Below are 23,272 nucleotides of genomic sequence, written 5' to 3' on the forward strand. Positions count from 1 at the left end.
GTGTTGTGTATCCACGGGTCACATTAGCTCCTTGTATCATCGTTTACTCTAGGAGGGGCCCCATTGAGGGTCCGCTATCGTCATGAAGCTGGGTGTGGTGACACATCCTCTCTCTCCGCCCCGAGGTGTTTGTGCAGCCTGAATAACGCGGCAGTGCTTGTGCGGGACCCGTCCGGTTTCATTTCGCTCCCACACTTTAACAAATTAATTATTAATCCCATTGCTGCTTCACTGTTAATGGCACATTTTAATTCAATAAATCTGGTTTTGAAAACTACATAGATATATAAATATATTTTAAAAATACTTCCTATAGATTACGTGCAGCTGGTGATAGAAGTGAAAGCACATTGCACGATAGAAAAAAAAAATTGGATGGCGTGCGCGTTCGCGGAGTTCCAGCGCTGCGGCAGTTGCCAGGGGAGATAGGAGGGGAGGAGTTTTGATTGGCTGAAGTGGACCTGTTGCCATGACGACGGCGAGGGGTTTGGTAGCGTTGCCGTGCGCTGTGTGATCTGCGCGCTGCGTGTATGGAGGAAGCAGCTGCTGATCTGATCTCTGACATTGTGTGTGAGACAGACAAGACATCTGAATAAACTGCGCGCAGACGTGTCTTTAAACGCACCGCACCGAGGCACGCCGTGCATGATTGTGAGTAGCCGATTGTTTTTAAGTGGGTTGTAATTAAATAAGTGTTCGGCAGGATCCGGGCTGTGTTTCGAACAAGCTAAAAGTAAATGTGGTCAAGTGACTTTGCTTAGAGCAGCCAGCCAGCATGGCAAATCAAGCGACAGCATGTGGCCAGCTAGCTAATGTTAACGTTACTTCTCTCTTCTCCGGGCTTATGTCTTGGAGAGCATAAAGGGATATTACTTATAACACCAAAGAGTGTTTTGAAACATTCAAACAGATCCCTTTCTGCTCTTCCAGTTAAAATGTAATGCTAATGCTAGGCGGTATATGTGCCTTCCCCTGACCTGTCGAGCGGCTGCTAACGCTGCTCTGCCTGACGGTTGTTTCTCGGTGAGTTAAAGCTAGTAACATTTAGTGAACTTAGTGAAAATACGGCTAATTAAAACGGAGACAAGTTCCTTCGTAACAAACCCCGTGTGTCGGGAAATGTTGTGCAATACTCCGCGTAATTGCTCGTAACTTTGTATTCCTCGTTGTGCGTCTGACTTGTGGTTGCTTGTATGTGTGTGAGTGTGAAGTGTTTTAAGTGCTGTGTGCCTGTTAGTAGCTCCGGAGCATATCAGTTTTCTGTGCTAACAGCACTTTCAGCGTATCCTTTCCACCGATTTTGAGTCTCATTGTGTCTTTGAACGTCTTTCGCCTGTTTTGTCAGTCTGTAGTAGGTAGAAAAATTGAGCGACTTATTACTCCTGATACTGTTCAGACACATCTTCCCTGATAGCTATAAATAGTTGAATATTTCATTATATATATATATATATATATCGACGGCACCAGAGGTTTGGAGGCTACACTGGCTAGCCACATGATGTAATGGATTATCACAAGATTGTCCCAGATACAGAGTGCTCTACAAACAATGTCAGACTGTAGGAAAAATATCTCTGCCTACTGCAGTTGGCTATAATTTATATTTTGCTGTTGAATAGACCTTTATATACTTTCATGTGTTGTTTCTGGTGTTTGTGTGTGATGTTTCCTACCTTGCTGCCTGTTAGCATTGCATTTACTGGACTGGACAAACCTCATCTAAAATTCATTATGTGCACTGAGGTTTTATTCGTATATTTGAAGGGGGGGGAAATGTGATGGAGAGACAAGTAGACTGACATTGTTCCTTTCACTTTGCCTGACAGTTGTTAAAGCCCTGGTGATAAATAGAAGACAAAGACACCAGGAGCTTAAGGGACAGAAGAAGACAAAAAAGAAACAGATGTTGTCAGTCTGCCATTATTTTAATGCCAGAATCTTTGTGGTCATATTGTGGGGTCAAACCATCTGGTGTCTTTGTAAAACTGACATGTATCCACTCATGTATGTATTTGTGCAGAAGCCTCTGAAGGGTAAGCACTTTTGGATCCGAGAATAGACATTCATTACTATAAATAAGACCTGCTGTAACCCACTGATGTGGTTATTGCAATGTGAAATGGCTACATGTCTTCAGGGATCGAAAACACTGTCAGTACCTTTTGAATTATCTTTATATATGCACCATCACAAGGTTATTTGAGATGTTGGAATTGACACTATAGACAGGCTTTGTAAGAGGCAAAAGACAGGGGAAATGGGAAGGAGACTACTTAGTCTTATTTCTGCTCTTTTTGAATGGGTCTGCTAACAGTACGCTGTGTTTGAAAAGGTAACTGGTAGACTTACGAGTGAGATCGCCGTGAGATGACAATATGAAACTGAAATTTACAACTTGACTGCACGACGACTCGTTCATGACATTGTTTGGAATCTTTTGCTTGAACTTCCTGACGGTAAACTCTGTGGGTGTTTTGACAGCCTATGAAAGAGTCATTTAATGAAATAGTAACAAACGAAAAGATAGTCTAATTGATGCCCACATAGTCACATAGTTAAGGTATCAGGTCCATCTTTTGATTACACTAATAGCAGTTTTATTCACTTTTTTGGGTGCTGTTTTACACCAGCTGAGCACAATAGTAGACGCAGGGGTGTCAAATGTATCTCAAGCTCCACGCATACGCTCAAGAATTCCACACTTCATTTTCACAACTTGGTAACCACAGTGGTGTAAATGTCGCTCGAGTCTACTGTACTGATGGGAGAACAGGAAAGCACTCGTCAGAGGATGTATAACAATGAAGCAACGTCACTGAAAAGACCACCGCAGCACATTTTTTTGTTGACCGAGTTTCGCACGGCCAAATAAAATCTTACATCCATTATCCCAATGTGTTAAGTATGACCGATTAAATGTAGTAATAAGGAGATGGCTTGGGCCTGTTGTGTCATGTGGCTGTTACCTTTTATCCAAACGAGTGACACAACACGCTCAGTTTAAAAGTGCTGCTGCTGCCATGTAATCGGTCTTATCACAGAGTTGTGTACTTTGACCTGGAGCTGATGAAAGATTGTGTCCTCTGAAAAATCCACCATGTTCTCTATAGATATGCGAGCGGCTGTGGTTTTTGAATTCATTACGAAAGCTGACCCACGCGGCAGCAACTTTTTTGGGGGGATTGCTTAACGCAGAGTAAAGCTGGTTTCTCACGGATTGGCTTAATAGATTTGTGCTCAGAGATTTGTGACCTACTGTTCTCTGCAATCCCTGTCATTACCAAGTACTTTGACTTTTTACTGAACATTTTAAATAGTTGGTGCTCGGGTGCTGTATTGGAAAAAGCTGAACAACTGATAACTGGCAGAATAAGGAAGTTTGGTTTCTTGAAGTGACTGTGTTACCACGATGCTGCTGTTGTGTGCATATTGCAAAGTTTAATCACATTTGAAAATAGAATATCTAAATTTTATCAGGTGTTCTGCATTTTTTGTTGTTGTTGATTGATTTAAAGCCTAAAGTAAGTCTCCAGTAGTTTCAAATTACTTCTTTGGACCATTTTTTTTTTTCAACTTTAACTTGTTCAATTAAACAAATAATTACTTGAGATTAGCCACTAATCAGTGACCTTGAGTTCTGGCTGTTGACAGTGGCCTGCCTGACTTTATGCTTCATGCAGTTTTGTAATGGATAGCTTGAGTGATCACTTAACCAGAGCCCCTGATTAGTCATAAAGGAGGGGCATCCCCAGGAGTATGCTGTGTGTTGTTGTTGTTTTGGGTCTGTCACATTCTTCTAATCAAACATAGGGGGCTAGCTCTGAAGTGAGTTGTAAATGTCAACACCTGAAAAGACATGTTTCCACTCACACGCCCACTCGCTCCTGTGGCCTTCCTGGTCATTATTTATTTTTTCTGTCCTATTTGGGTGATCAGCTTGTCTGCTCTTTGCGATGTTTCACATTATTTAGTCTCTCTTGAGAGTTCACCGTGCAGCTAAATGGCATCTATTTTTATGCCCTGAGCTTGGCACAGCTGTTTTACAAACTGGCGTCAGTGTTGTAATTAATGTCACAAGCTGGCAAAAAGACAAAACAGGTTGATTCTGCGTGATCTGAAAATCAGTTTTTCCCTCTTTAAGCGTCTGTTTAGACGTCGCATACTGGCAGCGGTTATCTCCTTCTCGTGGTGCCCCTCTGTTTACTCTACTTATTGTTTTACATCTCTTGATTGACTCTATGGTGAGTCGCCTCCCTCTACAGCCCCCCACCCCCTGACTGCTCCTTTGCCTGTCTCATTTCTGACTGTGTGGACTCGAGACACAGCCCATTAGGGCCCGCCTCACTGAAAGCAACAACTGATGTGGCTGTTTCCTTGATTGAGAGAAAGGAAGGGGTAAGGACGGCCGTGTCCTCTGTCACAGTGGCTCTTTGTCTCATTTGCTTAGGCAGAAATAAAAAGATTTATTTAATTGATACGACAACAACAACACAGGCTTACCAGCTTGTCTGTAAATCCTCACTAAGTATCATATATCAGTGTCAGTTTAAGTGTCTCAGAATTTCTACAACTGTAGCTTAGGTGTTTGGACAAAGTCAAATGTAAATGTCAAACAGACTGACCGCCTTTAAATAAGAATTTTATACTGGGCCGTGTACTTTAAATGACTCAATCATAGAATAATTGATGAGCTTGTATTACTAGACCAAATCTTTGCTCTTTCAAAAAGCTGCATCTCAAAAAGTAAACGGCATTGGAATAACTAGATTTCTACTATGCCCTTTCACCATCAAGAATGTATATTCATTGTTTATAATAAACGGTAAATGATTACACTCGGTAGTTTCTCTGCTGCTGAAAAAAGCAAGTATTTTGTGACTTTTCACTGACCATTTTAAGTAGTTGGTATTCAGTGCTCTAATGGAAAAGGTTGAATAAGTGATGATTGGCAGAATAACGAGGTTGTTCAGCACTAATTAAGATGCAGTTATTATAATACTGCCTAATAACAATACTGAGTCGATAGTAAACAACTCTTGGTGACTATTGTTGCTGTTACCATATGGTTCATATTTATAATTTGATGTTAAACAGCAACACATGGAAAGCAGAATTTGTAAAGTCTGTAATGTATAAAGCAAGAGGTCAGCTTTTTAAGTGAAGGGTTCAAAACTTCTTATATATGGAGCGGGCAGAGCTCAGTAGCTGTGTGCTTATATTTGTTTGCCACGTGTGTGTGCTTTGGTCGATTAAGTCAAATGGGGAGATTCAGTAAATATTTTCATTCTGCTGGAGCTTCGTGGTTGACATGGATATCTATCATGGTTTTGTCAGAGCCCAATAATGTTTTATTTATTTATTTTGTAAAATCAGGAAAGAAGTCTTTCCTCATTTGAGTTCCCTGTGGGGCTTTTTTTGGTGTTTTCTGCGTTTCATTTGCAAACACTGTTGTATTTTACTGCACATAGAAAGTTTTCTCATACTCAAGGACTGACCCTTGACAATTATAGAAACGTTCTAATTTCAGCCGTTTCCTACAAGACCGTGGAGCTGTGTTTGCAAGCATACAGCATGAAGTTGTTTTTTGTTGTTGTTGTTGTTTTTTTGTTGTTTTTTTAATATTTGAGAGGAACTGAGGTTGTTGTGTGTGTCGGTATGCTGAACTTACAGGCACATGACTGGAAAGATAAGGTTTCAGTGTTGGCTAGGGACTGGCATGTACTTTGGAAGGCCTCACCTCTGTTGACAGTCAAAGTGCAGTCTTGAGCGTTTGACTCTGAAGTTGTTGGAGGAGGTTAGTGTCACTGACGAACATGAACCGAGCCATTGCCCGGCCTTTTGATCGCTTGTTTTTCCCTGAGTGATTTCATTAGTTGATACATTAGGTCCAGCCAGGGTGTTTGCCAGCTATCTGTAAGCTACACGAAGATGGAACTCCTAGATTGGCCGAGTAAATACTGTTGCTTCAATAGACGCTACCTTGTAGCCTCGTGCTGCTCGATTTCACTGTTTTTGTCATATAGCGGGCCTAACTGTCTCTGTGTGAAGTCTGAATTTGTTGTCTGAAAATGAACTTCCTCAACAGGCAGGAGGTGTTTCCTTCCCTCCCGGTCCTCTGTTTGAAAGTGCGAGGTGAATACTGAGCACTTCGGAAACATGACTAGAGCAAAAACAACTGCTCCTTTGTGCGAGCAGAGTGTGGGGCCAGTTGTAATGCTTTGTGCAAGCTTTTTCATTTGCTTTCACCTCGGACGCTGAGGAGATCCGTTAAAGTCTTTGACAAGTTTTAGTCAGAAATGTATCGTTAGGGCGTGCTTTAATAGTAGCCTAATTTACCTTTCAAAGTAATAGATTCTTTATTTATTATGACACGGTTTAACCCCCACCCTTGTAAAATAAAAGAGCAGGCCACTTGGCTAACCCGCTCTGGAACAGCCTCTCTCTCTCTGCCTGCTTCTCCCACTCTAACTCAGTCCCCCCTCCTTTTGTTTCATTCACATTTTTAGAGCTCCAGCCAGACTGGGTAGTTGCCTAAATATCAGTTAGGGTTTCGAATAACAGCCATCACAATGGGGCTTTGCGGCACACCTTTGTGTATCTGTTGTAGAGGTGTAACTGGTTTGTGTCAACTGGTTTGTTTCTTTGGAATAGGGTGTGGTGTCAGCGTATGAACTCGAGGCTGTTATCTATACAGAGGTTGTTTTTCCTTTTTCTTTTTGTTTTGCAGAGGAGAATCGTATGAAAGCAGTTTGCTTAACAAAACAGATTTTTTGGGAGCATAATTTCTGTGTTATATGAAGTAGGCCTTAATAGCTTAGTCAGTAGTGCCGTGACATCCAGGTTGGCAGTGGCCTTTCTCGCCGCTCTTTGTCAGACAGGTTTGTGGAGAACAGCAGCAGACTGCTGCTCTCAGCATTTTCCGCCTGTATTGATCTCCCCCACATTAGCCCTCTCTTCATGCACAGACATGAGCACAATTGCTTCCCTTACAGCATTGGCTGCCGTGGCAACTGAGTCCTAATTGTGAGATTCGCTCCCAGAAAACATCTCAAAGCAGTATCTCTGTATTTTAATGCCACTATCATCTCCTTTAAATTCCCCTGTACATATCTGACATCTCAACGGTTTGATTTCCCACTTAAAGCTATCTCCATATGTCTTTGTGTATTTTTGAATGGGCTAAGTGCTTAACAGGATAAAAGAGCAATTTGAAAGGGGAGAAAAATGTGCCTTGGCACCTGCTGTTAGCCTGCCTGTTTGCACATGAATATGATGAGGCTGGCGGATCGCACGGCTATTTTAACTTGCAGATGAGCCATCAGGTCAGCGCCATTGCAGCTTTGGTGTATTTTCAAGGATGAGTAGCAGTCAACAGGCCAGTCTGGCTTATTAGCTCCCTCTCCCCTCTCTGCTCTTTACATACTACTATCCCATTATTCAGTGGATTCCCAGCCGCCTCTCTTTGATGCCTTTTCATAAGAGCAATGATAACTGCAATCATTGCAGCAGCAGTGGTAATTGACCAGCTGCAGTCATGGTAAAACACTTCCTGTGTTTGGCTGGATGCACGACAGCCCTCTCATCCGTCCACTGTGCCTCTGTTGATATTCAAATGGCAAGTCATCAGGAGGAGCTATTTAAAAGAGGATAAGCTCTCTTTGGCACCCAGAGGCCCAGCTGAGAGGTCAAGTTTGGGAAGAAGAACTGAGGTGAAGCTCTGTTGTGCTTTAATGTTAATCCCTGATCTGATACTTTAGCTATATTACATCTTCTTCATGTCTCTCTGACATAAAACAGAATCGGGCTATCAAGGGTTTACAACCAACTGTGGCATATAAGTGGCCACACCTTTTAGTCAAACGAGCTGACGTATCTTTTTTTTTTTTTTTGCCACACCTTTGCTGACTTCTTCCCTCCTGTGACCTATATATTTATACTCACAAAAAAGGGCTTAGTTGTTGGTCAGCAGGCTGTTTTCCATTTAACTACATTTTAAAAAGACTGGGTTTCTTGTCATGAAATCCCCAAGTGTCCTTTCTATCACTCCTGCATAAGAACATACATAAATATTGAGAATCTGCTAAAAAATCTGCCCCAAATTGTTGCCGTTCACCTAATTTGTCTAAATGAACTAGATATTTGGCCCAAACATGGCTAAATGTATTTTAAGATGATATGTCCCAAAGAGCTTATCCTGAGAGAATAAAGTCAGTATAAACATAGTCTGTAATGCTTTTAGGAAGCATGAATAATATTTTCTTCTGAACATGTGCACTTGTCTCTCTGCTTCTTCATTTCTTTCTTGCTTGTTGACATATTTAATAACTTTGCTTTGCTGAGAGCTGTGATTCAGCCTAGATTGACGATGCCTTGCACAGCCTACCTTACTACCTCTAAGCCTCACTTGCCTCTCTCTCTCTGTCTTTCTCACAGGTCTAGGTCTCTCTGTCAAACCTTCTGTCACGCTCGGTCCTTTCAGAAAAGTCTTCTCCCTATTGTTATCTCTTTCTGGGTTGATGCTGCCTGACACTTTGCCTTTGGCCTGGAAAACTTATTGACTTGCTTCTTTTTTATCTGTAAATTAAATCGCAGATGTTTATGTGATGCACTAGAGCAATTCAGCTGCGCTGGAATATCCACTACCCGGGGAAAGAACTGAAATCCAGAATGCATGATAAATCTAAGACAATGTGCTGTTATAACAGGAGTATATACACATACACTGAAATGCACACTTTTATTGTGTAAGAAATCACAGACGTCTAGGCCTAGCTCCTCTCCTTGGCTCGAACACCTAGCCCTGCTCTCCTTGTGTCATTCCCCCCCCCCCCCCCAAATGTCCACTTGGAAGGCTAGACTTTTCTTCTTTTGAGCCCCAAAAGAGAGGGTCACAGTCATGGCCAAAAGGAGAGAATTGGGGCCATAACCAGAATAGTATCCATCTGCTGTAGGTTTATCCGCTTATTGAGAGTTTAAAGGTCATTTTGTAAATGCACTAATGCCTCTTTCCCCCCCTCCTGTCCACACTGACTGGGTTTGACAAACTGATTTGTGTGTATGTTTGTGTGCGCTCACACTCTCACTCCTATCTTTGCCACTGTGCAAACACATGAGTTTGACCCAGTTCTTATCACAGAAATGAAAAGGCATGCCCATCCACCACCACGCTGCGACTTTACCTCTCTGACCGTCCAGTCTAATTCCCATCAAAGTCCAGATCCAGAACATCCTAGACCTTCCCAGAATCGGGACATGCTATAGACCTCAGTAGAAGCATTTCTTTTCAGAGGCTTTCTTTTCAGTGATTTGAATGTGCCAGAGTCAGCTCAGGGTGGGTTAATTATTTTTCTTATGGATTCTTGCTTGTGGGATTTCTGCTCTTAATTGAAGGGATGGCAGGGTTGTCATGGTGACACCCAGGACATAAAGCTTGTTGTGAGCTGACACGCGGAGTGATCTCTTTGTGCTCTTGGCCTCAACAAGCAGTTCGATTCAACATTATTCACATAATAACAAATCACAATAAGTACTGCACACAAACTGCTGCTTGTATTTTATGGGGACAAAATTTATTTTCAGATAATGTGATGCTTAGTTTAAATTTCCAGTAATGTAGGTTTGTCTGTAGCCCAGATCATTTCTCACTCGAGCTTCAACTTAAACTGCGACAGGAACTCTGGTGTTTAAGATAAAAGGCCTCTTCAGAGCTCATGTTAAAAAGTATTGATAAGTGTACTCAGGTTCATTTTGTTAATGATAAAGTGCTCTGGCATTTCCCCGTGCTCCTAAATGACTGACAACTCTTAGGCTTGTAGCCTCTTTACACAACTTAATATGCCATGCGACAAATGCAGACTTGATCCTGGCTGAATGTATTTCGGTCCGTAAGAGCTATCCAATCTGTAAGATGGAGTCCTTGCACTTATTCCTGCAGTCGCTGGCTGGTTTCATGCTCATTTACACATAACGAGCAGCTGGGTCTTGTCTGAAACGAGGTAGGCGTTGAGGAGTGGAGCCTTAAGTCAGTTCACTTACTTGAGAGGATGTCCTCGAAGGTCCTCACGTGGAGTCGAGAGGAGGAGGAGGAGGGGGGCTGAGAGCCTCTTGGTCCTCGGCAGGGATGGAGGAGAGAGGCAGTGAGAGGGCCATGAATTGCAATAGAGGCCGACAGCAACAGGGGGTGTGCCCCCAGGGAAACTTAAGAAAACAAGGCCAACGCTTGGAAGAGCACATCCTTCCAAAATGTCACTTTGAGTTATTTCATACTGCAAACTTTGCTTTTAAATTACTTTGAAATCTTCCTTTTTTGATGGTAATTTTTTTTAAAAATGTACCTTTTTTGGTCTTGTCTTTGCTGCTTGATATTAACAACCTTCTTTTTTCTTTCTCTCCAGACCTCTTTGATTTAATGGGTCCAATTATTGGGATGTCACCAGATAAGAAAACGGAAATTCCGGGTATGCAAGAGGAGCGGGCAGGGCTCAGAGGTGTCTGCGGTGTAGGAACGCTGCCCGAGGCGGAGTGCGCGTCCAGTCCGCTGGCAACTAGCGTGGATCGTACCGGAGGCACCGAGGATGAGGAGCTCACTAACCTCAACTGGCTCCACGAGAACCTGCTTCAGAACTTTACTCTCGGGGGCCCCGAAGCTCAGACAAGCGGCAGCCCCCTCTTTGACATAGAAGGAGACTACGGGTCGAACCAGGGCCCGTCGTCCTCCTCATCTTCGTCACACAACAGAGGCAGGGAGAGGGATTCGATGAAGTCGAAACCACCTTTCTCATTTTCCCTGCTCATCTACATGGCCATCGAGCAGTCTCCCAGCAAGTCGTTGCCTGTCAAAGAAATCTACGGCTGGATACTCGAGCACTTCCCGTATTTCTCCAACGCTCCCACTGGCTGGAAGAACTCAGTTCGTCACAACTTGTCCCTGAACAAATGCTTCCGCAAGGTCGAAAGGAGCTTGGGAAAGGTAGGTCTCAAAGTGACTTCAAACTTTTATGCACGTCACTTAGATTTACAGTTATCCTTCTGTAGTTGTCAGCATGCATCTGTTTGATGATGTGACATTTACAGTTACAGTGGCTTTGTTTAGCACTGTTAGCAAACAGTGTGCTAGAGTGTGAAGCTGCCACATGGCTCATGTGACACACAGCTGCACAGAACTCTGACTCGGCTATGATAAGGGTGGAATCCAGTCAAGGTCAAAGATCCTCCTCCTCCAGAGGATATGCAAACACCGCACACCGAGATAGGACAATATCTTTAGAAACACGTCAAGGTAGTGCAGCTAGAGAGAAGCCTCCCACAATCTGAACCCACACTGCACAAAGGAAGCAAACGCGACCTTAAGTCCTGAAAGTGCACAAAGAACAATCTTTGTCTACCTGGTCCTGGCAGACATACACATCATTTATGGTAGCTTGTGTTTCTACAAGTAGTGGCGACAAATAACAAGGGGAAAAAAGAGAAGCTGGCCTACTCATGTTCACATGCTTGTAACAAAGGGAAGAACACATACTGCATATAGTGTGCACACATGTCTGTGAATTTGAAAAGTTAGTAAAGCTGTGAATTTACTCACTAACGGCTGTTATTACGGTTTAGTCTGAAAGGGTGTGTGTGTGTGTGTGTGTGTGTGTGTGTGTGTGTGTGTGTGTGTGTGTGTGTGTGTGTGTGTGTGTGTGTGTGTGTGTGTGTGTGTGTGTGTGTGTGTAAAAAGTGTGGAGAAGTAGATTCCTGGATTCTTCTGTGTAACGGTAAACAGTGGCGGTGGCACAATACCCTCTAAACACCCAAGAAGTCTGTGTATCATGAGATTTTAACATTGTGAGAGGATGTGGTTTGAAGCCCCATGTCATGGCTGTATCTGGCTAAAACCTGATATTTGCCCATCTAGGGTGGGAATGGCAGTTTGCACTCAGCGTGTAGCAATACAATGCAGTATAGTCCGCTTAGCATGCAGGTGCATAGCATGAGCCCTCCGTCTGCTGAGACACTAGCACCAGTTTCACATGACACTGGCTGGTGGTTTCCGTTGCTATGGAGACATTTCCTTCTTCCTGCATCAGAGCTGGTTGGTAATCTGAGTCAAGGTTATTCTCCTCGCTGTATTCTCCCAGACTGGGCAAGAATACGCCACCATCAGATAAAGTGACACACACATCACCAGCAGATACAATTATTCTTCACAGGGAGCTGTTGAGTAAAAATTTCCTCTCATTGTAAAAGCGTTTATATTGCAAAGTTTGGTATTTGCTATTTTTCACTGTGGGACTGTAATGAAATTTGAATCATTGCTGCGGTCACTATAGTCCCACCAGCTCTGACAGCGAAACATTTCAGGAATTCTCATCATTTTTTCAATATTGCCATTTGAGCGTGTTGTGTCTAAAAGGTGCTGTGAAGCTTATAATTGAAAAGTGATTTGGAAATGAAGTGCATTTCCACAGTGACTAATCTCTAAAAGGTTTGAGTCACACTTGACTTTTTTCCCTGATAAATGATGATCTTGTCATTTGTAGTTTTGTGCAATTACTCAGCTGTACAGATCACCCAAATTGATTTTCAAGTCCTCATTAAGTCTTTAAAGGTACCCTGTGGATTATTATCTCCACTAGTTGCGGGCCCTGTTTTGTTTACATCTTGCATGAGGATACACATACCAGCCACATGTGGGATACATGGCCACACTGTTCTGCAGCAAAGCGGTGAAAAGGATTGTGAGCTACCAAATAGAAATATGAACAAAGCTTCCATTAAAATAATGATTATGTAAAATTTGCTGAGGTGGGAATTGCATGCAAATTGTTTGTAAGGCTTCAGTGATTCAAAATTAAAATTGTGTTCATTACTTACAGTTTTAATTGAACTCATGTGATCAAATATTTAATCGTACAAAGTGACAAAGCATGTTATTTTTACTAAAGACCTAACTCACAAACGTTTATAGCATGTTTTCGCTCTGATTTTTATTTATTTATTTGGATTTTTTTTCTGAAAGCCAGACCGAACATACTGTATTTTTGGTGTTTCTTTCAGGATAATGTTCTGCCTGCTGCTTTTCTTTTGTCAGTTTTGTTCTCTTGCGTTGAACCAAATAAATGACGTAACAGCTTTTGCTTAGTTCATGGGGACTGGGAATGTTTGGGCAACAGGATAAGACGCCATCGTTAAATCCTCTGAAAAGAAGATCATATGACAGGGTTTTTATTGTTTAACATCAACAGATCACCTCCCCCCTGACCTCTGCTCACAGTTTCTTATGTGGACTTTCTGGCAGCTTCATTACTTTGTAACAGGGGTTTAGAGATTTGACTGTCCCTGCTTTGTCCTACAGGCCAATGGAAAAGGGTCGCTCTGGTGTGTTGACCCTGAGTACCGCCCCAACCTAATTCAAGCTCTTAAGAAGCAGCACTTCCCAGCCGCACATGCCTTCTGCACACCACCCGCCTCCCCACCCAGGTGAGCGGTCATCACTTTAATCATTCAATTCAATTTGTTGCTTATGATGGTCAAGGGAATTATTATGTCTCAAATATATTTTGCAGGGATTTGTTTTGGACATAAAAGGAAATACCTGAACTTTATTTAGAGCAGGCTTGTATTAGCGATTGGCTTTCAGTATGATTAAAAAAAGTTAACTTGGTCACATACCAACTCCAATATGCTTCCATTAGCTCCTTTAGACTTACAGCAATACACTTAGTGTACCATGGTGAGTGATGACTCACCCGTGACAGGTAGGAGCACAACAGTTTGAAACTCTCTGTTGTTAGTTTAACAACAAGAAGAGCATTATTCTCCTCACACTCGTATGTATATCAAACCAGCTCCTCCCTATGGTCACAATGCCACAGCTTTGCTAAATGTAACTAACACATAAGACGAGCAATTGAACCGTAAACATAATGGGGAAAAACTGAGAACAATTCATTTAGACAGAAACATGATAATGCCCAGAAGCTTCTGCAAACCCAGAACTTCCCCAATACTCACGCTTCTGGGAAGCTACAGTACAAACACTTCATGTAACAGTTTCATATACACCACCATAGCATTTTAGTAGACAGAACCCATATCTTCTGCTTTTATTGTGAAACATGGAGGTGGAGGTATACCATAAGGAGCAGCCTTGATTTCTTTCTCCTGACTTTAAAATCCCTTTTTTTTAAGCTGAGGAAATATTTTATCTTAACAGGTTTGTAGTCATTTGTAATTATTTGATAACTAATTCTTAATAAAAACACAGTTTTGAAAGGGCAGAATTTGGCTCTTCAAACGTATCATCTGACTCTTGGTGTCCTTTGTTTACTTTCTGCAGTGCCTCCTCACCCCCTCGTCATCTCTTTCTACAAGGTTGCTCATTTAAAGGTGAGAGAAAAGCAAATTGATCAAAGTTTTCGTATTTGTAAGCTGTTTGCCCAGCAATGTGCAGATGTGTAGTGCAGTTTTGTTAGCGTGTGTTTGTGCACTGTTTTGATTATGTTGCCTTTGCACATTTCAGTCCCAGAACATTCAGCATCACTGTGCTTTTATGCTCAGCTCTTGGTTTGATTTGTTGCTTTCAAGTCATTGATGCCTCATGTTGACCATAATGTTGACAGCTCCCGTCGATGTCTCTCCCCCCCCCCCCCCCCCCCCCCCTCCCCTTGCCTCTTGGATTTGTAACCTTGACGACAAGCAGAGGTTCTGCTGGTGCTCAGTATCGAGCACTCAGTCTCACTGTAATCATTAATAATTTAGAGCCCTAGAAGTGAGCTGTGAGGCTTTCAGACACTTTGTCAGATCTCATGAGATCAGATGCATTCTGAAAATCATGGGCTTATATTTACTCTGATTTGTTTTTGCGAGTCCTCTGCATATCCCGTGCGTTCTGTAAGCACTGATTGGATCGCCGAGTGTATAGCTTAAAAATAATGGAGCCCAGTCGGTCAAGCCAGTCCTAGTAGGGATGTCATGCTACCATGCTTTCACACCGTAGGACTGACCATCGTGCATGTTCTCTCCTCTTCCAGAGTCTGACATTGATGCTGCCACTGCCATGATGCTCTTAAACTCTGCCCCTGGGCACCACGTTGACCCATGTAAGACAACCTACAAGTAGCCATACTTTCACCTCTTCTTTTAGCTTTGTGTCCAACCCCTGACATACCACCCGTCATTGCTTAAATTTTCTTTGATGTTGTGTGTGTTCAATTCTGATGTACACAGCTGCAAGAAGAAGTTTGAATGTCTTTGAATCATCAGAATATCTGCTTTGTCTAATGATAGACAATGTGGTTTTTTTTTTATCTTCATCTAAGCTGCAGTAATAGACAGACAAAATCTCACCAAACTAAAACCACACAAATAGTTGTAGTTCACACTTTACACACTTAGTAATGAAAAATTAGCAATGAAGCAAAATGGATTCATCCGTATCTCCAAGATGTCTTGATTGAAGGGCCCTCTTTAGGTCATGTCAGTGTGTTTCAGATGGGCTAAAGTTAGGAATCAAAAGGTAAAAACATTTGTATATAAAGAAAAGGTAGATGAAGAATAAGGGTTTTTGTTAAATTTTAAAAGGGCTTTCTGTAAAAATAAGTTCTGAGAAGTGATTTAAAATTGGATATACTGATTTTGGTAAGTTCCTCTGGTAAATAGTTCAACACTCTGAGAGGAAATCAGAAAATGACGCAGGCTATAGGGCGGGTTAGGAGGCTCTGACCTGAAGAGCATAACCAGCAGCTTGGTTCATAAAGTCTGTTGAAATCTGATGTAGGTAGGAGCAAGCCTGGGTAAGGCTTTAAAAGTAATGAATAAATTTTTAAAATCAATTCAGTATCTAACAGGAAGCCAGTGCAGTGTAGCCAGGATAGGAGTGATGTAGTCTGGTCTCTTTGATTTTGTTAAGAATCTGGCAGCTGAATTTTGAACAAGCTGGGGGCGGGAGATGAACCTTTGGCTGAGACCCGAGTTGAGGGAATTACAGTAGTCTAAACATGATGAGATGGTGGCATGGATGACTTTTTCAAAGGCCGCTTGAGATGGAAACAAAAAAATGTGTAAACTTTTGTAAAGTTTCTTAATTGTAGAAAGCAGGATTTTGGTGATTTGTGAGTCAAAAGAAAACTTGCATTAGAACCAGGTTTTGAGTGGAATTCTTGAAGTTGTAGGGCAGATTTAAGTCGCTTTAATTCAAACTTTATATTTAAATAGCACCAAATCACAATGGTCATTTCAAGGCTCTTTATATTGTAAGGTAAAGATCCTGCAATATTAAGAGAGCAGAGGGCACTAAGAAAGAGGGCCAGTGTTGAATAATTCAGAATGATTAAATGCAATAGTGGTGTACAAATGGGAAGTGAAGAAGAAACACATGGGAATCATGGGAAGCCCCCAGCTGCCCGGTTCTATTGCAGCATAACTATAGGTGGGCTAGGGTCACCTGATCCAACCCGAACTATAAGTTTTTTAAAAAAAAAGAGAAAGTTTCAAGCCTGATCCTAAAAGTAGAGATGGTGTCTGTCTCCCAAACTGTCATAGGCTCTTTAGAAACTATAGCAAACGCAAGCAAGTCAGCAGTCTGAGAGCAAAGTGCTCTGTTAGGATCGTAAGGTACTAAGACGTCATTAAGATATAATCAGGTCTGATTATTCAAGATTTTAGATGTGAGTAGAAGGCTTTTAAATTAAATTCTGGATTTTACAGGTAATGACAGGGAACATAGTTCCTGTATTGTGACATCTATGATTTAACGTCAGAGAGACTTCTTAAGATTTGAGATTGTATTTATGTTGATACTTAGTAGAACAAACAACTGTGTATTATCTACATACATGACGGGGAAAACGCTTTATTTATGGATTACCTGACCCAATGGAAGCATGTAGATGGGGAATAAAAAAGGATCAAGAACAGACCCAGGGGAGGTGGGCTGAGGATGAGAATTCTTCCATTACAACAGAAAAAGGATCTGTTTAATAAATAGGAGTGAAACCTGGACATTACAGACTTCAACATACAACTGTTTGTGTTATTAGTTCATTGTTTGTCTATAACAAACAATGAACAAACTCAACTGAACCTCTAGCTCAGGCTTTTTTTTTTTCTTTAAAATGTATAGCAAGACAGCTTTAGGAAGTGATTTTAGTGCTTGATCTTTCAACAGGGCAAAAAATACCATAACAAATAATTTCATGTATTTGTTAAGGTGTATTTATTGAAATCACAGTTAATTTTAAAATCTCTCGTTTAGATTTTGATTTATTTTCTCAATGCAAAGTTTATATTTCCTCTTGCAAAGGTTCCCACAGAATCATTAAATGTTTACTTTTTCTAAGTTTCTACGTCTTTTACGTCCCCCCCCCACGAGTTTTAATTCTGCTTTCACATTCATGCAGCAAGCTATTTTAAAACTACGTTTTCACTGCTGGTCCTAGACAAATCTTAGTTCTGCTTTAAACTTGTAAACAAAACAAGTTAAAGCCCCCGAGTGTCTTAATGATGGTGTCACTTTTTTTTTTTTTTTTCTTTCAGAAATCTTATTTCAAACCAGTCATTTATCTCTCTGTAACAAGACATCCTCATGCACTGAACGGTCACTTATCAGGCTTTCATCCTCTCCTCAGGCAATTCTGACAGCCCTCTGGACCTCTCTCGGCCCGACTCTGTCTTGGTGAGCAGCGATCCAAAACAGGACCACAACTACAGCAGCGCAGCCCTGCAACGCTGCTCCTCTCGCTCCTCCTCATCTTCTCTTTCCTCCCTGGACGAAGGCGGCTGCGAACGTAGGCAGTCTCGCCGCGCCGGCAGCGAGGGTTTCCACAGCGACGAGGACTCCGACCTCTGGGACGAGAGGGGCGTTCACCAGACTTCTCGCCGTCCGCTCGCCGTCAAGTGGCCCCTTAGCAAGAGGGCGCGACGTGAAGTCAAGCCAGAGCTGGACGAGGAGCTGAAGGAAGCCGCCGGCTCCTTGCTGCACCTCGCCGGTATACGCAGCTGCACGGAGGGCTCCAAACGCACTGTCAAGAGCACAAAACTTAGCAGGAAATGAATTTTCTTTTACCCCCATAAGACCCTGGACCCAGTGAAACCCTAACCTCTGACCCCCTGTGTCCCAGTGTGCCTCCTTCTCCTAATCTGATCGTTCACTGGCCATTTTGAGCCTTTTTTCTTTTCCTTTTTTTTTTTGGTTTGTTTGTTTGGGAGTATCTCTGTCCAACAAAACAAATGGCAATAGTATCGTTCACACAGGAGAACAAAGCCATATACATTAACTCGGGGGTAACTTTTGAGGGTGGGTGTTTGGGCTTATGGAGAACCATCAAGATACCTATCCAAAACGACCTGCCTGCTTTCTGTTGGATTAGAGGACTGTGATTCAAGAAGTTTCCTCTCAAAGACAAAAAGTGACACAAGAAGAAAAAAATAAATAAAACAAAAAAAAAAGCTGAAAGCTGGTTTTATAACTCAAAGCGTTGCATGCTTCCTCTTCAAACCCGTATCCTCTTCCAAGTGAATCTATTTATGAAGCGAACGAGTGCATGTTTGTAACAGATGAAATCTAACCTCCTGGTGTTGACATTTTCTCCTTTTATTTTTCCTTTTTTGTTGGTTTTGTGCTAAAGGAAAAATAAATTACCACTGTTTGGAAAGGAGTTCCTGCTCTTGTAGAAGAAAAAAGAAAGAGATGCAATAATTAATCCTCAACCTTAACTTTCTGACATTATTCCATGGTGGCATATATCAGTCAAGTATGCTAGTTAAACTTTACAATTAAGCGAATGAACGGAGTAGTATTATGATCTTGTTATGCGATAAACTTACTACACGCGAGCCGCGTCTCGTTTTCAGGATTAGCAAAATGTGGATATAGTATTACTCTGCCACTGCCAAATTGAGTTGCAAAGTTAGCTAGGACTTTGCTTGATTTTGCGCGGCCATTGCAGCACAGCTGTTTTCTTTCGGTTTGTGTTTGTTCGTTTGTTTTCTTCCCAATCCACTGTTAATGGGACATCTTTTCTCATGTTTGGCGACAACCTATGCAAAGGGTACATCTGCCTTGTTTTGCCAGGTGTTCGCTGCGTGTTCATAGGTTATCCTCCATAAATTTTCTTTTTTGTGTGCACATACACATGTGCGTATCACAGTGCATGCTGACATCAGCTGGACCCTTGGATGACAGTCACGAGAAAGAGTTTAAAATTTTTTTTAATCCTTCTACTGACAAATACAATGAATATAATGTACTATCGTAATGACACATCTCCCTGCTACTGCTGTACTGTAAGAGCTGCTCGGTGCTCTGCTTGCTTTTGGGCTTTCTGAATGCAGAGTTGGCTAATAGTGAGGCGAGGGGGAAAACGGAGCGGATGGTAAATGACCGCCACGTCTCACGCCAATATTTGGATTTGCAGTTTGATTATATCTCTGGCCTTGTTTATGATACCTTGTACTTTAGATAATTACTAAGTTATACAGGTAATTTTGAGTTGGCTGATCTTGTGGCCAAGTTAATTCACATCTTGAAGGAAGGTGTGTGTGTGTTTTTTGTTTTGGGGTTTTTTTCTGTTCTGAGACCCACAGCATAGAGCATCCAAATGTAAATAACAAGAAGGGGGACAGTATAGTCACAAAGAAGTCAACTCTGTACACGCAGTTGCTCGCAGGCGAGATGCTGAAGACGCTTGTTTGTGCTCTGTGCTGTGCCCTCGGTTTTGGCTGGCTGCTAGTTTTTCGTCCTTGCTCTTCCTCCTAGAACAAAATAAGGAAGTGCACGTTCTCTTCTCAAGCTGTGAAATGGAGTGTTTATTGTCAGTTGATTGCACGCGGTTCTCTGAGGGGAAGTTGCGAGCCACTTGCATAGAAGGCCACAGTTTTCTGTTTTTTAAAAAACAAACAAACAAAAAAACCCAAATAGAAGCAGCGTACAGTCAACAGTAGCATAGATGAGTGATAGGATAACAAGCTGGAAAATGTATTCCCCCCCACTGTACTGGATCACATGGTGTGACTGGTAGTATAGCGTGCATGGTCGGTGCCAAACATTTTGTCGTGCCACTGATGCAAAACTGCAAACTGGCTGCTTTGTTTTTTTTTGTTAATATCTATAAACCCCTCCTACTGCCACACTGTAATTGTGATCTGGAGTTTTTGAATCAGGAAACGGGCGATGACTCTGGTCAGTACGGTGACATAACCAATCTTTTGGTTTACATTTGTCGCTATGGAGTGGGAACTGCTCTTTGCAGACTAAGCCGCAGTTCTCAGCTGATAACCGAGTGCATACACTGGTCTTGTTTAGCTGTGGAAAAAAAAAAAAAAAAAAAGAACAAATTGTTGTTCATTAATCATCACCTTATTTATGACTTTAATTTATGGGACTTTTTCCCCCGAACGCATCAGACACTGGTTATTTAAAATAAATGACTAGGCACAGTAATTTTTTTCCCTTCATTCTGTGAACTTCCTTTAATAAGTATTTTTGTTTTTCTCCTTGTTTATTTTCAGCAACACACCTTCCTCCCCCCCCCCCCCCCCCCCCCCCCCCTTTTTTTTTTTTTTCTGTCTTGTTACAGTGATTAAGTATTTTGCCAATGTCTGTTGTCTTTAGAGCGGGTGTGTTTTCAATTTAACCATGACTGCCAGGTTTTCTTGATGTTTTTGTTTTGCTTTTTGTTAGGTTGGATAGAAAACAGTTAATTAACATTGATCCTGAAACCTTTTTCTGTTGCCAAATCGATGTACAGCTGGGGTGTAGATAAATTTAAGATTGATGCACCCAATTCCCCCCCCCCCCCCCCACACACACACACACACACCACCCCATGCGCACCCCAAGTTCTTCTGGGCTCATTTAATCATATGGTTTTGTTTAGGTATTATGACTTAAGTAGTCAAAGAAACTGGAGATTAGCTGTAAGACTCTTTTATAAAAGTACTGCCACCCCATAACTCATGCTTCCAGGTTTTGTTATTGAATGTTTTTGAATATCACTGTAAAACTGGATCTGAGTTACTCAGTCTTCAAGCAGCTGCTGTGTAGTTTTCAGACCTACTCTTGAGTGTCGGGACAGCCGCAGAGAAGTTTTGGAGAAGCTAAAAAAAATCAGCCTCATCCTTTCTGTAGCACTTGAGAAATAAAAGAAATGTTTGTCTCAAGGTGACACCGAGCCAGTCGAGTCGATCTGTGGGTGAGCTACCAAAACATTTCTGGGTCCCAGGACTTGCACAATTCCAAACCCAGTTCCCTTATTGCTCAACAGCTGTTATAAAATATTAATTATGTGATTCTGTTGCATTTCCTAATTTCTTATGGGTGTGCTGAGCATTTTTTTTTCTTGCATTTGACAAAGCTGCCAACCCAGTATGAGTTTGTGTCAGTTGTCTGCCATGTCCATTGGACCGACACACCTTTTTGGTTTTTGTATGCTAACCTCTGTTGATAAAATGTTTATAAGATTTATTTTCGCCAAAGATATGCAATTGCATTATATATGGTATTACAAAAATATTAATAAAAACCTGTTCTTGTTTATTGCCGTGTGCATCTTTTGGTTTCTTTGTGGAAAATGGGGCTTGACTTGAGTGGGTTTTTTTGGTTGATTTTTTTTTTCTTTTTTTCCTTCTTTCTTTTTTTGTCTGTAAGAATTTTTTGGATCGATCTTGTCACCTGCTGCGAAAGCCACAAGATCAGCGATCCTTGACTCTGTGGTTCTCAGTTTTCACATAACAGTGCTACAGCTGGGAGATATTTCCCACCAAGTCCAGCAGTTTCTTTTGACTGCGCAGGCTTTGCTCAGCACTAAGTGTGGCAGCACCATGACACTTTCCCTTTCTGTCTTCTCCTTCATGTTTTTTTTTTCTTTTTTCTTTTTTTAAATGGCCGGCTGCCAGAAGTGCACCTCGCATTAATGTAAATTCCAGGGCTGCGCCAGTGATGGATGCATCATCAGATGTGCTAACGACACTCTTTGCTGTAAGTTAATTAGTCATGGAGGACTGTGGGATGAACACAGTGTGACCCTGAACAAGGGCTTGTCTGACTAGCCTCAGGCCCACTGGCACAGCTCTATTGTTCAATAGAGTCCTGTGTGTCGATGGGGAAGGGGAGGGGATGGGGATATTGGAAGGAGGGGGGACTTCTCCCTACTGACTGCCTCAATTCAGCTGGAAATCAGAGCAGCATCACCTCCCCTTCCCCTCTCCCACACGCCCCTAGCAACCACGCCACGCCGACAGTTGCCAGGCAACCAGACAATGCTGGAGCCACTGGCTGTGGTGTGGTGTGGTGTACGTGTGAGAGAGTTTGTGTTTGTGGCCGTATACATACATTTAAGATCGCTGATGGTGGAGACGACGACAGAGGAAAATAAAGAAATAGTATGCGGCCGAAAATCTAAAAGAGATTATTATGGATTAGGTGAAATTAATCGTGTAGGATTTGCGCAATGATGGGTGCATTAGCAACATGTCATTTCACTTCTAGTCTAAATGAGGTCATGTGCGTTTTAAGGGGGGAAATCACATCCTTGACAGTGCTACAACCCGCTTGTGATTTCTGACCTTGTTTCTGTTAATGCGACACACACGGAGCTGGGAAAAAACCAAAACAAAGCGAAACCGAGCAGTAAATAATTTATCACATCATTTTTATTGTAAATGGCATTAGGTCTCCTAATGGGAAAGCTAAGAGGAGAGGAAAGGATGTCTTAATAATGGAAAGTGTCTGTGTGTAGGCTACTGTAGGGAGAAAGGAAATGTATCCTATTGAAATAAATGATATTTAAAAAGAAAATACACTTAAATACACATTTGTACCCTTATAAATGAAAGCTTACAGTTATACACCATTCTGAATTTAATCATTAGTTATTATTAAACTCTGGCTCTCTTCCACAGCGTGTCTTTTGTCCTGTCTTCCTTCCATCACCCCAGCCAGTTGCTATACATGGCTGCCCCTCTACTGTTTCTGACCGAGGTCTCTTCCTGTTACAAGGGAGTTTTCGTTCTCACTGTCACCAACTGCTTCTTCATATGGGTTTGTCTGATTGTTGGGGATTTCTCTGTACATAAAGAGCTTTAAGACAATTGTTGCTGTGGTTTGGCACTATATAAGCAGAATTGAATTGAAGAGAAAGGTGGTTTAAACATACTACATCTACCTACCTACATAGGTGTAACAACCCTGTGCTAGCTCCAGGGCAGATATTTTTGCTATAAACTCACACCATCTTTCTCAACTAGACTACCACACACCCCAATCAGATTTAAACGGCTTGGTAAAGTA

General features: G+C 41.9%; 1 protein-coding gene across 5 annotated transcripts; it reads left to right on the forward strand.

The window, feature by feature from the left end:
• The first annotated feature begins 472 nt into the window (after positions 1-472).
• Positions 473-21,520, forward strand: foxn2a (forkhead box N2a). 5 transcript variants are annotated; one of them, XM_026190009.1, is made up of 6 exons: positions 473-651; positions 10,398-10,972; positions 13,340-13,464; positions 14,324-14,373; positions 15,018-15,086; positions 17,613-21,520. In XM_026190009.1, the coding sequence occupies exons 2-6, from the start codon at positions 10,412-10,414 to the stop codon at positions 18,035-18,037; spliced, it is 1,230 nt and encodes a 409-aa protein (XP_026045794.1). In that variant the 5' UTR covers positions 473-651; positions 10,398-10,411; the 3' UTR covers positions 18,038-21,520. The 5 variants fall into 5 exon arrangements, with proteins under 5 accessions (XP_026045794.1, XP_026045798.1, XP_026045795.1 ...); XM_026190010.1 differs by lacking the exon at positions 473-651 and adding an exon at positions 658-1,023; XM_026190011.1 differs by lacking the exon at positions 473-651 and adding an exon at positions 1,069-4,398.
• Positions 21,521-23,272: the final 1,752 nt, after the last annotated feature.

This window comes from Astatotilapia calliptera, chromosome 13, assembly GCF_900246225.1.
Source record: "Astatotilapia calliptera chromosome 13, fAstCal1.2, whole genome shotgun sequence".
Taxonomy (NCBI): domain Eukaryota; kingdom Metazoa; phylum Chordata; class Actinopteri; order Cichliformes; family Cichlidae; genus Astatotilapia; species Astatotilapia calliptera.

Coding starts and splice junctions, on each gene's coding strand:
- foxn2a (XM_026190009.1), top strand. CDS start 10,412: ATGGGTCCAATTATTGGGATGTCACCAGATAAGAAAACGGAAATTCCG. Junction 10,973..13,339: donor TCGAAAGGAGCTTGGGAAAG/GTAGGTCTCAAA, acceptor TTTGTCCTACAG/GCCAATGGAAAAGGGTCGCT. Junction 15,087..17,612: donor TGGGCACCACGTTGACCCAT/GTAAGACAACCT, acceptor TCCTCTCCTCAG/GCAATTCTGACAGCCCTCTG.